The 15,086-nt window shown below is 41.8% G+C and overlaps 1 protein-coding gene across 1 annotated transcript; it reads left to right on the top strand.

The window, feature by feature from the left end:
* Positions 1–457: 457 nt before the first annotated feature.
* Positions 458–14,761, top strand: RBL1 (retinoblastoma-like 1; the record flags this gene model as incomplete). Its single annotated transcript, XM_010077092.1, has 13 exons — positions 458–657; positions 2,100–2,164; positions 2,258–2,386; positions 2,508–2,668; positions 3,598–3,647; positions 5,399–5,585; positions 7,038–7,204; positions 9,447–9,559; positions 10,118–10,221; positions 10,679–10,816; positions 12,509–12,673; positions 12,844–12,979; positions 14,495–14,761. Coding segments are annotated over exons 1-13 (1,861 nt in total), but the record flags the coding sequence as incomplete, so codon positions are not given.
* Between the last annotated feature and the right edge of the window lie 325 nt (positions 14,762–15,086).

Below are 15,086 nucleotides of genomic sequence, written 5' to 3'. Positions count from 1 at the left end.
GCAAAAACGTAAGCTGACCTTCAGGTTAGAGAATGATTGTAGACAAATGAGGCAACATTGCGGAAAGCCCTACTGCAAGCTTGAGAAGCAGCAGGTTCAAAACACCATGTAGTGGAAAACAGACAAAACCTAAAGGTCAGTAGACTGTAAAAGCCAAACAGAGGTTATGTAATCTTTGTAATAAATTGGGAGCTTGCATACAGGACCGTAGTGTCTGCTCTCGGCAGTGCTCCCCCTTCAGCAGAGCTGAGTGGGTTTGGTGTGTTTCAGCGCATTGTCCCGATCCTGGTGGGAGGGAGGTCAGCATGGGAGTCTATCAAAATAAATGGTAAAACCATATATTAATGAAATTAGTTGTTAAGGAGTAAATATGTTGCATTTTGGCTTTTGAAACAGTTCAGAATAAAGGAAGTTAGTTCAAGCTCAAAATAAAGCAGACTTTGTTTTTCTTTTAAGTTTAATTCAGTTTTTTAGCAAAATGAAGAAGTGGATGGACATGTCAAATCTACCACAGGAATTCCGAGAGCGAGTAGAGAGGCTGGAGAGGAATTTTGAAGTGTCTACTGTGATTTTCAAAAAGTTTGAACCAATATTTTTGGATATATTTCAAAACCCTTATGAAGAAACTTCTAAACCACAGCGAAGCAGGAAACAGAGGTATTTATGAGATTTAATGTGAGTTTTCCTTGGAAGGGGCTACACCAAATACAGATTTATGAAAATTAAGATAATTATTTGTGCTTTAAAAAGTTCTGTAAAGTTTTGAAGTGATGGGGCCTCTCTGTGGCCTTGATTCTGCAATGCAGTGATACAGAAACATCTCTAATTTTGATGGGCTCCAGCTCATATCAGCAGAGCTTTGCCTCCGGTGGCTGTTTGTGCAGCTCACTGTAACGCGCAGAACCTGGCCCGTGGGCGAGGAGAGGTGCGGTGAGATGGGTTAACCTGAGAGACTGCGACACCAGCACTTAAAACATTTAGCAGAAATAACTTCAGTAGCACAGGGATGTCTTGTCTTGGCAAAGCACTGGCTGAGGCGTTTGGGATCGTTACACAATCGCTCCCTACAAAGTGGTGTCACATCCGCGGTGACTCGGCGTTACCGGATTTTTAACGTGATGGCCAGGTGAGCGCTGACACGCACACGCAGGGGAGCGATGGCTGCTGCGCTCATTTTTATGACAAACGAACTGGTGGTGTCGTATGCCAGATGCACCCAAAACTTCTGCCTTAGTTAAAGCTTGTCCACGTTCCTGCCGGCTGCAGCCGCCTCTGTGATAGCTGTATGGTGAGCGTGTATCTGTAATGACGAGGGAACCGAGCCGGGTCTGTGCAAGGTGTTTTTGCCGGCTCACGTGTGTCCTCTGGACATGAGGGGGGTAGCTGTTCCAGGGAAACGCTCCAGCACAGCTCCACAGCAGCAGGTAGGGAGGATGCTGCTGCTGCTACAGCTCTTTGTGCCTGGCAGGCAGCTTTGTGAGCATTGCTGTGTGCTGGGAGAAATGTCGGTGTGCTCTGTTCCTGTTCCTTCATTGGAGCAGCGTTCGGGAGTGTAACCACAGCTTGAGCTCCTCCGTGGGCTGTCTTGAGGGATGTCTTCCCTGGTCTTCAGCCCCATGGTTTTGGATGATCTCTACTCCAAATGCAGCTCAGCAGATGAGCTGTCATACAGGCTGTAGGTGTGTATTTTGAAGGGGTGAGTGATGCTTTAGTAAAATATTTAGGAAAAACTGTCACTGGAATTTCTATAGCCCTTGGCACCCCACCATGTGGAGCCGCGGGGGGATCCTGTTAGAAGTGTGACACCAGCAAAGCAGCGTGGCCGCGGTGCCAGGCCAAAGGCAGCCCTCAGCTCGGGAAAGGGCCAGGGGGTTGGGGATGCTGTGCGAAACGCTCCGTGAGCGAGGCAGGAGGCTGGCGGTTAGTGAAAGGTGAGGTAAGGACATGTAGCTTGGATTGTGCCTTAGTGTGAAATTAAGATAGACAACGGCTCTGACTGTTATTTTGGGCAAGGAAACAGAATGAAATTCATATTGTAAAACAAGCTTCAGCTTCCTGGAACTGCAGGCTGACTTCTTCCCTCTTTTCCTCGCTGACAGGCGGGTGCCGTGCGGTGTTAAAGATCTCTTCAACTTCTGCTGGACGCTCTTTGTGTACACGAAGGGTAGGCTTGCTTTTTTTAGCTGCATGGTTTGTGTACGTTCTGAGTTAGGAACTTCTTTTTTTGTTGCTTACTGTGCTGTGCTCTCTCTTAAAGGTAATTTCCGTATGATTGGAGATGATTTAGTAAATTCCTATCATTTGCTTCTGTGCTGCTTGGACCTGATTTTTGCAAATGCCCTTTTGTGTCCAAATAGAAGAGATTTGTTAAATCCATCGTTTAAAGGTATGGTGGGGACAAATTATTTAAAAACAAATACGCTCTTGGTTCTCTTGGTTTTTTTGAAGTTAAGTTGAAGGTTGGTTGTCTTTTTTCTTTTTTTTCCCCCCCTCCTCCTTCTTCTCAGGCTTACCAGCAGACTTCCACGCAACAGAGATCAAAGCCCCCGAAGATCCTCCTTGCATCATTGCCACTCTGTGTGAGCTGCATGATGGGCTTTTAGTAGAAGCAAAAGGAATAAAGGAACACTACTTTAAACCATACATTTCAAAACTATTTGATAGGAAGGTACATCTTACTAGTTTTAAGAATGCATGGTAGTGGTTGGTTGAATGATCTTGAGACCATTTAAATCCTGGAGGTTCTGCAGGAGACTACACCAGCAGGCAAATGAACTTGGCCTGGGTCAGGTTTTCTTTGTACGTATTTTAGCAGGAGCAGAACTTACTTTTAATGTTCTGTGCTGTAAGGTCCCTGGTGTTTTAGCTTTTTCTGTCAGTGGAGAATCTTCACTTTCCTTTCTTGGCACTGTGAAACTGAATCGTGGATGATGATGTTTTCTTCAGGCAAAAAAATAATGTCATTGTGAGATAATGTTGTGGGGTAACTGTCACGATAGTGTGGGTCCCACTGCTTGTCTCAGAGTTGAGCAAAATGCTTTGAAATTAAGAGGTTGAGGCTGCAGGTTTTTCTGTCTGGTTTTGACCCTGGAGATTTTTCCCAAGCTCTGTGGAAGCTTCTGTGTAGTCATTTGTCAAGTCAGTCCCTGACCCACCAATGGAACAGATGTTAAATTGCAGATGTTTCTGAAGAGGGGGTTTGTCTGGGGCTTGGATAGAATTGGGCTTTGTCCTCATCTGCCTGTCTTACTCATGGCATTGTAGTCCTTTGGCCTGGGCAAAAAAGGAGTCCAGTTATGCTCCTAAAGCTCATAGAATCACAGACTGGTTTGGGTTGGAAGGGACCTCAAAGCCCACCCAGTGCCACCCCCTGCCATGGGCAGAGACACCTCCCACTAGCCCAGGTTGCCCAAAGCCTCATCCAGCCTGGCCTTGAACCCCTCCAGGGATGGGGCATCCACAGCTTCTCTGGGCAACCTGGGCCACTGCCTCACCACCCTCATTTCCTTTTTGGCTAACACCATCATGCCCTCACACTGTTAGAGCTGGAACCATTTTGATTTTATTATGTAAGATATTTCTGCTTTTTGTTCTTAGATCTTAAAAGGAGAATGTCTGTTGGATCTTTGCAATTTTACAGAAAATAAGTAAGTTACAGCTTATGTTCTTAATCGTGGGTTTGGTTTAATTTCTAAAATACAGGCCTTGGAATGCTAAATCTCCCATTTTCATGTTCCTTTATCTTACCATAACTAATAGCTTTTAATTATTTGACAATCAGAGCTGCTCTTTGTCTGGAATGCTGCTGGATCTGAGATGTGTCAGATGTCAGGGGGTCAGCTGCAGAGTTTCTTCCTTAATGTCAGGTTTTATGGTGCTTGCCCTTGTCTTCTGGCAGCTGCAAACTCTGAGTGATCTAATGCAAATCACAACCTTGGCTCTGAAGTTCACAGATATGTTTCCATATGCACCTCAAATATCACACCTGAGGTGGGAAGTCTTCAGATTCATTTATCAGTCTCCAGTTGAGTGTATAAATCTGTGAATGCAACAGAAGTACTCAAAAGAAAAAGAAGCCACAATTGCAAAACCACAAAAAAGAGGTAGAGCACTTCTGTGGGAGGCAAGTGTAGTTGTTTCAGAAACTTTTAAAATTCACTTCTGAAAGCTGTTTTACATGCAAAATATGAACAGCAGATGCTTTGTTCTGGATCCCTTAAAGGGTTTTTTTGGCTTTTCCAAAAATACCTAGTAATGTATTTTTGCAAGGTGAGTTTCTAACTTGTTGGTTTGCCTTGAGAATTTTGAGCAAAGACTCAGTTATTTTAACAATGTAGATAACCCTCAAATTTACATATAAAACAGTGTTGCTGTGATCCATTTGAACTTCTCTTAGTATTTCTACTTAAAAATTAACAGAATTACTTTATTAATAGTTATGTGGAGTGGGAGTCCCTGTTCTTTTGTAAGCAGCTTGACATATAAAGTTCACATGGAAGCCTCTCTGTTTCTTTGCTCAAACTTTTCATAGACCTTCACTTTTTCTAAAAGACATGGGGAAGGTGAGCCTGTGATACAGTCAGGTTTCCTGGGGGATCACAGAATCACTTGCATCCTGAATACATTGTTATGTTCCATTAATGTACACGCTTAAGTGGTAGCTTGAATTGCTAAGGCACTTTGCAGGCAAAAGATACTCATCGCATTCATGTGTCATGAAAAACGTGGAGGCAGGATTTATTGATGTGAGCTGTTTCTGGTTTTTATCCAAAAGTTTCTTTCATTTAATTTCATTAATTTAAAGTTTTGCAACCTTCAAGAGATTAAATATTCCAGTTTTCCAGTTGGGTTAGCTGGAGAAAAGAAAACAAAAGATTTGTTCGGTATTGTATGTCAGTGGTGATTTTAGAAATTGAATCCGGGGACTAGCTCTTAAATTTCCCTTCCTCTGTGCCATTAAGAATACGAAGTGACAAAAGTGGACATCAAATGTAGGTCATTTAGTGTAACCACCGTTCACGTGCTCCACACATACAGAGATCTAACCTCTGATCAGTTGAGTACTTCCAAACCATTTTATTTGCAACTGGGATGGAAGCAAAGCTGTTTTTCCTCTTCTTACTGAGAGCCAAGTGTTGGTGGTAACTTAGGAGGGGGACTGGTCCCTGCAGCAGATCACCGAGGGAACAGGGGAGGTTTTCAGTCCGAAGGAAGGCGGGGACGACCACAGGCAGGTTGCTTGGGGCGGTGAAGCTCTGTTTGCAAGCAGCACTGCTGCTGAAAGCGTTAAACACTTTGAACACACGTTGGTTTTGGCTTTGCACCTTAGCTCTCCTGGCACCTCTCTTGTTCCTTCAGCAGTTTAACCGTTGACTGAAAACCTGGGCTTCTCTTTCAGCAAAGCACTGAATAAAGAGTACGAAGAGTACGTTCTGACGGTGGGAGACTTCGACGAGAGGGTTTTCCTTGGAGCTGATGCTGAAGAAGAGATTGGCACTCCTCGGAAATTTCCTGCGGACGTGCCTGTGGGGAAAACAGCAGCAAGAGCTCACGTGGAGTGTCATCTTCAGCAGCATTTTGAAAAGGTGATTTGTTTGACGTGTTTAGCTCACTTGAAGTACCCCTTCAAGTTCTTCCATCCTTCTATGCTATTTGAGTCACTGAGGTGACTTTGTATTTCTTGAACTTCTTTCTGAGAGGAAGATGTTGAACGTCATTCACAGGCTTCAATGGATGCGAAGGAGGAATGTTGATGTCTTCTTTCCTGTGGAGTTTAGCAAATAGCTATCCCTTAAACAAGATGAGAGCGCTTTCATTTGTGAAGTAGTCTGGTTTTGTCCAAGAAAAAAATCAACATGTAGTTAAGACCTAAATATATAGGTCTTCTGGTTTTGTTCAAATTTCATTTATACCCCATAAGAATATAATGAAATCTTTGTGCTGGATTAATTTGTTTTACTGATATTTCATTTTTTAGGACAGGAAAAGTCAACGTGTGCACTGTTCTATGTTAAATAACATACAAGACACAAAATCCACCAAATAACTCTTTGTTACAAAAAGTAGCCTATAAACAGAGTTCAGGTTTCACAGTGTTTGAAAATATACAATGTATTTAATGAAATCCAGAGGTGGGAGAACACTTGATTACTTTCTAAACTTGGATTAGGGGAAAAAATGGTGTTGGCTGTGTGAAAGAACCACATGCTGTTTGATTTACATGTCATTTAAAAAATAAGAATACTGATTACAAGATGCTGGTGCTGGTGTAAATGTAAGTGTATTTCATATTGGGACAAATAAAACACGGGTTTGGAATGGGTTTATCAATTCTGAACTTCAGTTTCTGTGGTATAATAATGACGTTATTGCTATTTATGCAGACTGACTGCAGGCAGACCCTTTGCTCATTATTTGCCTTGTATCTTCAAAATGTAGTCTGTTCTCATAATTCAAACCCAAATACTTCACTGCATCCCTTCCAGAAAGCAGGGTACAGATGGGTAAGTGCAGATGACACAGCTCCATCTGCTTAGTGCTGCATCATTCTTCGGGGAAAGGGAGGCTAGAGGTCCACCAGGACAGCGTTTCCCAAAGTTCATTTCCCAGTGGCCCTCTCTGAGGCAGCTCTGCCCTGTACTCCTCATGTCCCTGAGCTACTGCAGTCAGTGACTGTGAATGGAAGCATACACTTTCCCTTCCTTGCCCTGTATTTTTCAATGTTCAAACAAGCTTAAAAATTTATAGATTTTTAAGGTTAAATGTCTTGTTTTCCTATATTTTATTTTTAAAGAAAACCTTTGAGTTATTTTGAGTCTGCCTGAAGATTTGTTATATTTTGTATTTGTGGAGTCCTGGGAAAACTTGAATTGATTTTTAGTCAGTTCGGATGTCACAGGTTTGATGGCAGCCTTCAGGTAGCGTACTAGTGGTGTCACTTTAACCTTTGGAGTGATTTTGCAGGAGTTGCTCATTGGAAAGGTTTTTGAAACAGTTCTGTTGATGGAGTTTATATATTATTTTTCTCTGTCTGACAGAAAAGGTCATTTGCACCTTCAACTCCACTGACTGGAAGAAGATACCTACACGAAAAGGAAGCTGTCATCACTCCTGTTGCTTCAGCAACACAAAGCGTGAGCCGGTTGCAGAACATTGTGGCTGGATTGAAGAATGCACCCAGTGAACAGCTTATCGCTATTTTTGAGTAAGGATGTCCACTGCAGCTGCTCTCATACAAACGGAAACTCTTCTTTTCGTGCTTGCGGCTGCTTTCTTGCTCAAATTTGACTTTTTTTGTTTGATGCAGAATATTTTTGTCTGTGTTTCTGTATTATTTCTGTTTGAAAGATCTTCTGTTTTCTCGATTATCTCCTCTTCTGGAGAAGGATAGCTGAACATACCCCCCCCCCACTTGCTGTCACCATTTTATTAATGCAGCTTCAGTTTTTACTAATGTTAATTTAGCTGTTTGTCTGCTTGGAAGCCAAATACTTTTGTTCACCTGTTTTGTTTTTTTTTTTAAATTTTAAACAAGTGTGGCTCAATTAAAAGCTATGGTAACTATGTTAGCAGAAGTTTGGGGAGAGGAGGGAGATGTTAGAGTCAACAAGCTGTAATCTTTGCCTTAAAGACTTGGGGAGATAAGACTAAAAGCAGCCTAAAGACTTCCCGTTTCTCCTTCATACTACTTCAGGGTATCTTAATCTAACTCTATATGGTCTAGCAGTGACCATAATTGTTGTCAACACTGATCTCTTGTAGCAGCAGCTGTGTTCTCCGCTTCTCTAGTTGTTCTGATGGCCGTTCCCTGAGCATCCCTCAGCTTATTGGCTTCCTCCCTGAGCCCTAGGGCAGGCATTGCTGCAGGAGTTAGAGCATTCCTCATCGAGAGCCTCTGGCTCAGCCCTTACAGCTGCTGTACGATACTGGGAAATCGCAGTGAGGGACTGCTGAACACAACCTCAGTCTTCCATGGTCACTGTTGCCAGGACAGTCCAAGTCACGCACACCAACCTGTGCTTTTGCCTCCTGGACACGACTGCGTGCTGGCTGTAGTGAAATGCACGTGAAAATGTTGGTGCGTAAGCAGATGAGTATAAGCAAAATAGTTTATTGGTAAAAGATAGATTGGTGTTGCTTCATAGCTCATAAAAAGCAATAATTTAATAGTAAATACCTGTGAAGCTGTTGGGTGTTTGCCTAACATCCATGCAGAGTCAGGCCTTGCTGTATTACGGTGTGAGGTCTCCAGATATCTTTTTTTTCTTAATCAGAATGGACATTTAGTATTAGCACTTAATATTTGAAGTGCAAAAGTAATTTTTTTTTTAAAGCAACCTTTATAAATAGATGAAAAAGAATACTTTTAGTTTTCATCTTTGGAGTTATGTATGCTTTGAAAGTTTTCCTAGCACTTGTTCTTGAAAGTTTACAACTGCTCAGCAAGATGCATTTCTATTTTGAATGTTTCTTAGATTGTTTTTTAAGGACTGTTTGATATATTACCCAATTAAAACATCGACGTGTCTGCAATCTCTAATGACAAATGTGTTTGTTCAAGTAATAACCCAGTCTGTCAAGAGAGATGTAAATATTAAAATGGGGAAAAGAATTGAGTAAACCTCTGAAAAGAAATGTGTTGAGTACTTTGCTCATCTTGGAGATGAGTTCAGCAAGCAGGGGAAAGCACTGTGTTTGGATTACGTGTAATACTCCATGCTTTTGAATTTTTTCTTTTTCAAATTAAAATTTATTGGAAACATAACTTTGAAGTTAAATAGAAGGCTTTGTTCGATGAAACCTTAGTTTATTTAGTGCTAGCTTCTCCAAATAGTTTAGTGTCTTAGTTTGACACTAGTCACAAGCCGCTGTCCTCTGATACAGGGCTGCTGGTACTTCTGGAAGTGTTCAGAAAGATCATCTCCAGAGAGAGAGATTCTCTGTCTCCTTTTTATGATAGTGACTGTGTGGAGTTCATCAGTTCCTCTCTGCCTTGCTGGCAAATAGGTTTGGTTTTTTTTTTGGAAAGAGGCTGCCTCTTCGCTTTGAAAGCTTTCCTGTACTCCCTCAAACCATGTCTGGTTCATAGGATCTCATGGATGTTTGGTTCCCTGTTATAGCATCCTTCCTCCTGCCTTGCTCCTAGCAGATACAGTTTTCTCCTGAGCATGCTGCTGTAGCTCTTGCTTTCTCCTGCATTTGTTCCAAAGTCTACATGGCCTCTCTTAACGCTGTTAGGAAAGATAAAACATACAGAAATAGTTTCCTTTTTATGTTTTCCTCTGTCCTCTATGGTAATACAGGTTATTGTCTGGTGGGAAAAGCTCAGTATAACTAGCTTCTCTTCTTTTTGTTTGGTGGGGTTTTGTTCGGTTGGTTTTTGAGGGTTTTCTGAAGCTGGCTATTTATTTCTACAAACAAGGCTTTCTCTTTGTGTTCTGCTTCAGATCTTGTGCACGCAGCCCTACAGAAAGCATTATGAGCAGAGTGAAAGAAATCGGTGAGATGTTCTGTCGCAGCTACACTCAGTCAACAGACAAGCAGCCAGGATCTCATATCGGTATGGATGTGAAACGTGTGGGATGTTTCAAGATATTAAACTAGGGCAAATGAAATGCATACATATACCATCATCTAAATATGTAATACAGTGGAGGTGCTTTTAACCCAGAACGTATCCAAACTGAAAACTGTTGCTGTCAAATAGAACACTGTAAATAGTACAACTTTATTGCAGAGTAAAAGCAAAGTTGCAGTTCAAAATAGGATAATGAAGAGAGCACTGAAACTGTATCAGCTCGTAACAAAAATTGGGAACTTGCATTCTTCTTAGATTTAAAATTTAAAGGAAACGGAATACAAATAGGAGGTTCGTTATTGCAGTTGTCTGCAAAATTACATCCCTAGAAATATTAAAATACGTAATCCTTTAAAACATTTCTAGAATATCGTGCTATTCTTCTGACTAGTGGATTTCTGAACATAGTTTTTTGATTTGCAAAGTCTATACATACACACACATGCACTGTTTTCTTAGGGAAGGACGCGTACTGGTCAGTTTCGTCTAAGACCATTCGTACAAACAGCATTTGGCTTCATCTCTGGTTTTAAATTTCAGATTTTGCTGTAAACAGATTAAAACTGGCAGAGATCTTGTACTATAAAATCTTGGAGAATATAATGGTGCAAGAAACACGAAGACTACATGGGAAGGATCTGACTGTAAGTAAAGAATTGGCAAAAGAGGAGAACACTGTTTGTAACCCTCTCTAGGGGGTTGTTTTCAGATGGTTCCAGAACAGAGCAGTCTGCAGTAAAGCTGTCAGTGTACATTGGTAATATTAAAAAAGGCTAAATATATGGGAGGTTCCTAAATGTAGTTTTTACTGCTATTAAAAATGGTATAATTCTGGTATAACTCACCAGCTTAATTTGTGTTGCCTTCTAGAATCACGGCTCTATGGACAGATATCTTTTATTCTCTTCATTATCCAGTTAACAATCTCAATGCTTCATGTTAGACAGCAATGCATTTGCTCTGCTTTGTGATTCACAATAAGGAGGCAAATCCATTCATTCAGAGTATGGAAAATGTGATGGTTTTGGCACTGTTAGTCTGCTAGTCTTTACCATTCTAAACTTCCCTCCGATCACTGACATTTTTTTGTAATCTCTTCAGGCTCTCTTGGAACAAGATGTCTTTCACCGCTCTCTCATGGCATGCTGCTTGGAGATCGTGCTTTTCGCATATAGCTCCCCTCGTACCTTTCCCTGGATCATTGAAGTTCTTGACCTCAGGCCATTCTATTTTTATAAGGTAAGTAAGTCCTGTCTTAGGACTGGGTCTGTGTTGAAAATGGGACGTTACTGGATCAACAGTCTTAAGAGGATGATGCTCTTCCTTCTTAGGTAATCAACTAGGAGAAGGACTGATGTTCATGTGCAATATGCCCGCTCTAAATTCTGTCTGTCCTTAAATATAGTACCTGGAACGTGTAACGCTGGAGTTGAAGCTGAAGTTTAAAGCAAGAAAAGTATTTTGTAAATGGTACTTAACTGTAACATGCTGTTGATCAGCTTTTAGTTTGTGATACGTATATGCTTTTAGTGGACTAAAGCATTCAAGCATATATTTTGATGATATTCATATTTATTGACTACAAGCTATAGTTCTGCTTATTAGGTGATAAAATAGCAATAATATCCTTTGTTGCCTTTGGCTACTGCTACCTATTGAAGGCTTGCTTTATGAAATTTTATTTTCTTTGTTCTGTTTTGTAGAACAGAACATAAATCTCTTCCCTGGGTGTTCTTGATTTTTTGCTCTTTTTTAACCTTTTTCCCCAATGCCTCCAGTGTCATTTCTGTTCTTTGACTTGTTTGATCCTTTTATCATCTGTCCAGATGCTTCCTATTTTTACTAGATACCTAACAGCTTACTGCTGTTGGTCTGAAATAAATCAGAGGTAGTTCTGTTTAGATGATAACAACCAAAAAAATTGAGCCCTTTGGGAAAGCTGCTTTATATTCTGTTCTCTCTTCTTTAATCCCCAGATGTAGGGCAGTCGTGAAACTGACACAAATCTGTGTCGGTATTGCTGTGGCTGTTGGTAGCCTACATCAGTACCAGATGCACTGGTGCAGATCCAACAGATTTACGTTTGATTTGCATTTTCTTTGCTATCTAGTGTACGTTCTTGCAGCACTTGTACTTGAAAAAAATTGCCATCATGAAGATCTCGCACGAGAGAGCCGATATTTTTTTATTCCAGTTGTGCCGTTTGAAACTTTGTTCTTTGGGTGCTTAGTTGCTGTAGCATATTTAGGTAAACACATCAACAAGCCCTCCAGAGAAGTTTTATGGTGTTTCCATCTCTGGAGCTTTAGAAAAAAAAAAAAACAGGCAAATGTTCCCTTGTCAGAAATACCATAAATAAAGCAGATCTTACGTTGGAGTGTAGGGGTGGAGTATGGTATTTCAAGGGCCCTTTCAACTCTTTTCAGCCTCGATCTGTACACGTTAAGGGTTCTGACCTTTTCTTAAATAAAACTTGAAAATGGTGGTTTTCAACCCTTTTTGTTATTTGTTTGAAAGGAAGAAAAGCTGAAATGCTGGGGTTCCCTCATAGCCAACCGAAGCGGATATACCTGCTGCTGTCTTTGTAGATAGACATGCATGTGCTGAGCGAGCGCTGCACCTGCTCAGTGCTCTTGGTCTCTACATGCTTAAGTGATGGTGAGAGAGGACCTTACAAACCCTGGGAGTGGGTTGTTCTGCACTGATGGGACATGTGCTGTCCATTTCCAGCTCCCGGATTGCCTTTGGGAAACGGGGTTAAGAAGAGAGGGATCCGAAGAGGGGTGGGAAAGATTCAGATGTGAGGAGGAGGCGTGAGCATTCTACGTTGAAGAGAAATTTTGAATGGGATCCTGAAACTAATAATGATTTCACGGTGTTAAACATGAGCGATATGACTTTGCTTTTGTGTGTGTGTCTTGTTACTGTTAGGTCATTGAAGTACTGATTCGATCTGAGGAGGGACTTTCCAGAGACATGGTGAAGCACCTCAACAGCATTGAGGAACAAATTCTTGAGAGTCTCGCCTGGACTCGGGATTCGGCGCTGTGGAGTGCCCTCCAGGCCTCAGAAAACAAGGTCCCAACCTGTGAAGAAGTATGTTACCTGTTTTCCTTCTAATAGGAAATTTGTGTTCTTTTTCTTACTGTTGTTTTATACAGAAACTTTCAAATCAGACAATTGCTGCAGAAAAACTTCTGTTGATAGATTGGCACAAAGAAGGGAAATCTATTTGTTATCTTACACTGACATTTCTTATTTCTCAGGTAATATTTCCCAGTAATTTTGAAGGAAGCAATGGAGGAAGTGGGCTTGGGCACTTGCCTATGATGCCAATATCTCCTATAATTCATCCTCGAGTAAAGGAGGTTCGGACAGATCTTGGTGGGAGTTTAAGACGAGGTATGTTCAAGGTCTCTGATATGATTTGAGTGTGTGAATTTGGGGGCAGCTGGACTACTTTGTAATTGTAAAGAGCAATCTTGAATCTGAATTAACCGTTCAGGATGGTGAAGTCTCTTCTTTGGTCAAGAAGTGTAGGTGCATCCGGTCAAACTATTGCTGTATCTTACTGCAGCAGACATGGCTGATGATGCTTCACTTCTCACCTGGAGCAGGTTTGGACACTGTTTTGATGCAGGGGTTACCTTACTCTGAGGTACATTGTCATCCGATGGCTTATAGTCCTTTGCTATTTAGATTTTTCCAGGGTTTTTTTTTTGTGCTCAGTGAGATTGACTGGATTTTAGGTGACTTTTTTCAAAAGTATAACCTCCTCTTTGCGGTTTCCAGCATTTTTGATAGCTCTTACTACTGTTGCATTCACATTATCAGTTCTTTCCTTCAGACCCCAATCTCCCTGTTGCTGCTTTTTTCTCCCCTAAGTCCTGTGGCGGTTGCCACTGTCACCACTGCATTATGGAATGACAGAGCTGCATTGATTCCTGCTTCCTACAGAATGTTTTTTGCCAGAGGGGAGGACAGTGGTTTCTCTGCAGTGTTATTTTCTGGGAAGAACTGCTTTGGTCTTTGCAGATTCCCAGGTATTGCACAGAACTGTCTCTTGACTCAGGGTGAAGAGGCGGTGGCAGCACTGCTGTTGCTTTTCTGTACTTCCCTAGTTAGGAATTGCTGCTTCGTTGTATCCCAGACAATAGTCCAGAGGTTTTTGCTGGTGCACTGTGGCCTGAGTGGTGGTGTGATGTTGCCTCCTTTTGTGTTTGTCTGGCTAGTTGCATTACAAAACTGTTTCTTTTTCTGATGTGGTGGTTTGTTTAGGTTTGTTTTTTTTTAATGCTCATTAGGAAAGAGATGTATGAGCAGTTGCTGTAGGTGTTGTGGTTAGTTGTTTGATGGAAAGGAAAGCAAGTTGGGGATGGTGAGTTATATATGGTAGGGCTGTGTGAGACTTTATCTTGTATAAGGGAATCTGGTACCAAGCGCTCCTCCCAACTTCAGATGGAAAATGGTGGGGACTGGAAATGTTCATTTGCCCCTGGTACCAAGAAAACCATCCTGGCAGAGTTAGAAGTAAAGTCTCCAATCAGTCTTACCTGGCCAGTTAGCCAAAAGGTTTCTGCTTTGTGGGAAGTAGGAAACTGCTGTCACTGGTCCTCACAAGTGGCTAAAAAACCAGAGTTACAGAAGCCTGTAAATTCATATTGTGTACTTCAGTCTTTCTGCTGGAGCAAATTAGCCTGATTGTGAAACTGAGCTAAAGGAGACAGTTAAAGGACTATAGGTATTGTTTGTATTGCCTAGGAACCGTGAACTGTGAGATTAGTTCTTAACTGGAAGTGATTTCTTGTACTCCAGTTCTGTAGCTGGAAGGTTAGCCTTTTTCCCTCCTGTGGAGAAGTATTTCCATGAAGCTGCTCCTCCTAAGGGTGTTTGGTTTTTTTCTCCTTTGCATACTAGACATGCAGCTGCTGTCACCAATCTCTGTTCATGAGCGCTACAGTTCTCCTACAGCTGGAAGTGCTAAGAGAAGGCTCTTCGGAGATGACAGTCCCAAAGAAATGCAGATGGAAAAAATTTTAACTGAAGGAACTAAGTTGACAATTTCTCCAGCATCAAGCATTGCTGCTGAAAATGTATCTGTTTCTCCTGGCCAGACAGTACTGACCATGACAACAGCTACAGTACCAGGAAAAACAGGACAGAAGGTTACTATCCCACTGCACGGTATGAATTCTTCCCATTTTTCTTCTCTACTAGATGTTTTCGTAGAATCACAGAATGGTTTGGGTTGGAAGGGACCTAAAAGCCCATCCAGTGCCACCCCCTGCCATGGGCAGGGACACCTCCCACTAGCCCAGGTTGCCCAAAGCCTCATCCAGCCTGGCCTTGAACCCCTCCAGGGATGGAGCATCCACAGCTTCTCTGGGCACCCTGGGCCACTGCCTCACCACCCGCACAGGAAAACATTTCATCCTCACATCTCATCTCAATCTCCCCTCTTTCAGCTTCAAAACTGTTCCCCCTTCTCCTGTCCCTGCACCCCCTGATC

Source organism: Pterocles gutturalis, unplaced genomic scaffold (assembly GCF_000699245.1).
Source record: "Pterocles gutturalis isolate BGI_N339 unplaced genomic scaffold, ASM69924v1 scaffold20468, whole genome shotgun sequence".
In the NCBI taxonomy this organism is placed as follows: Eukaryota; Metazoa; Chordata; class Aves; order Pterocliformes; family Pteroclidae; genus Pterocles; species Pterocles gutturalis.
This window is presented reverse-complemented; position numbering and strand designations above follow the sequence as displayed.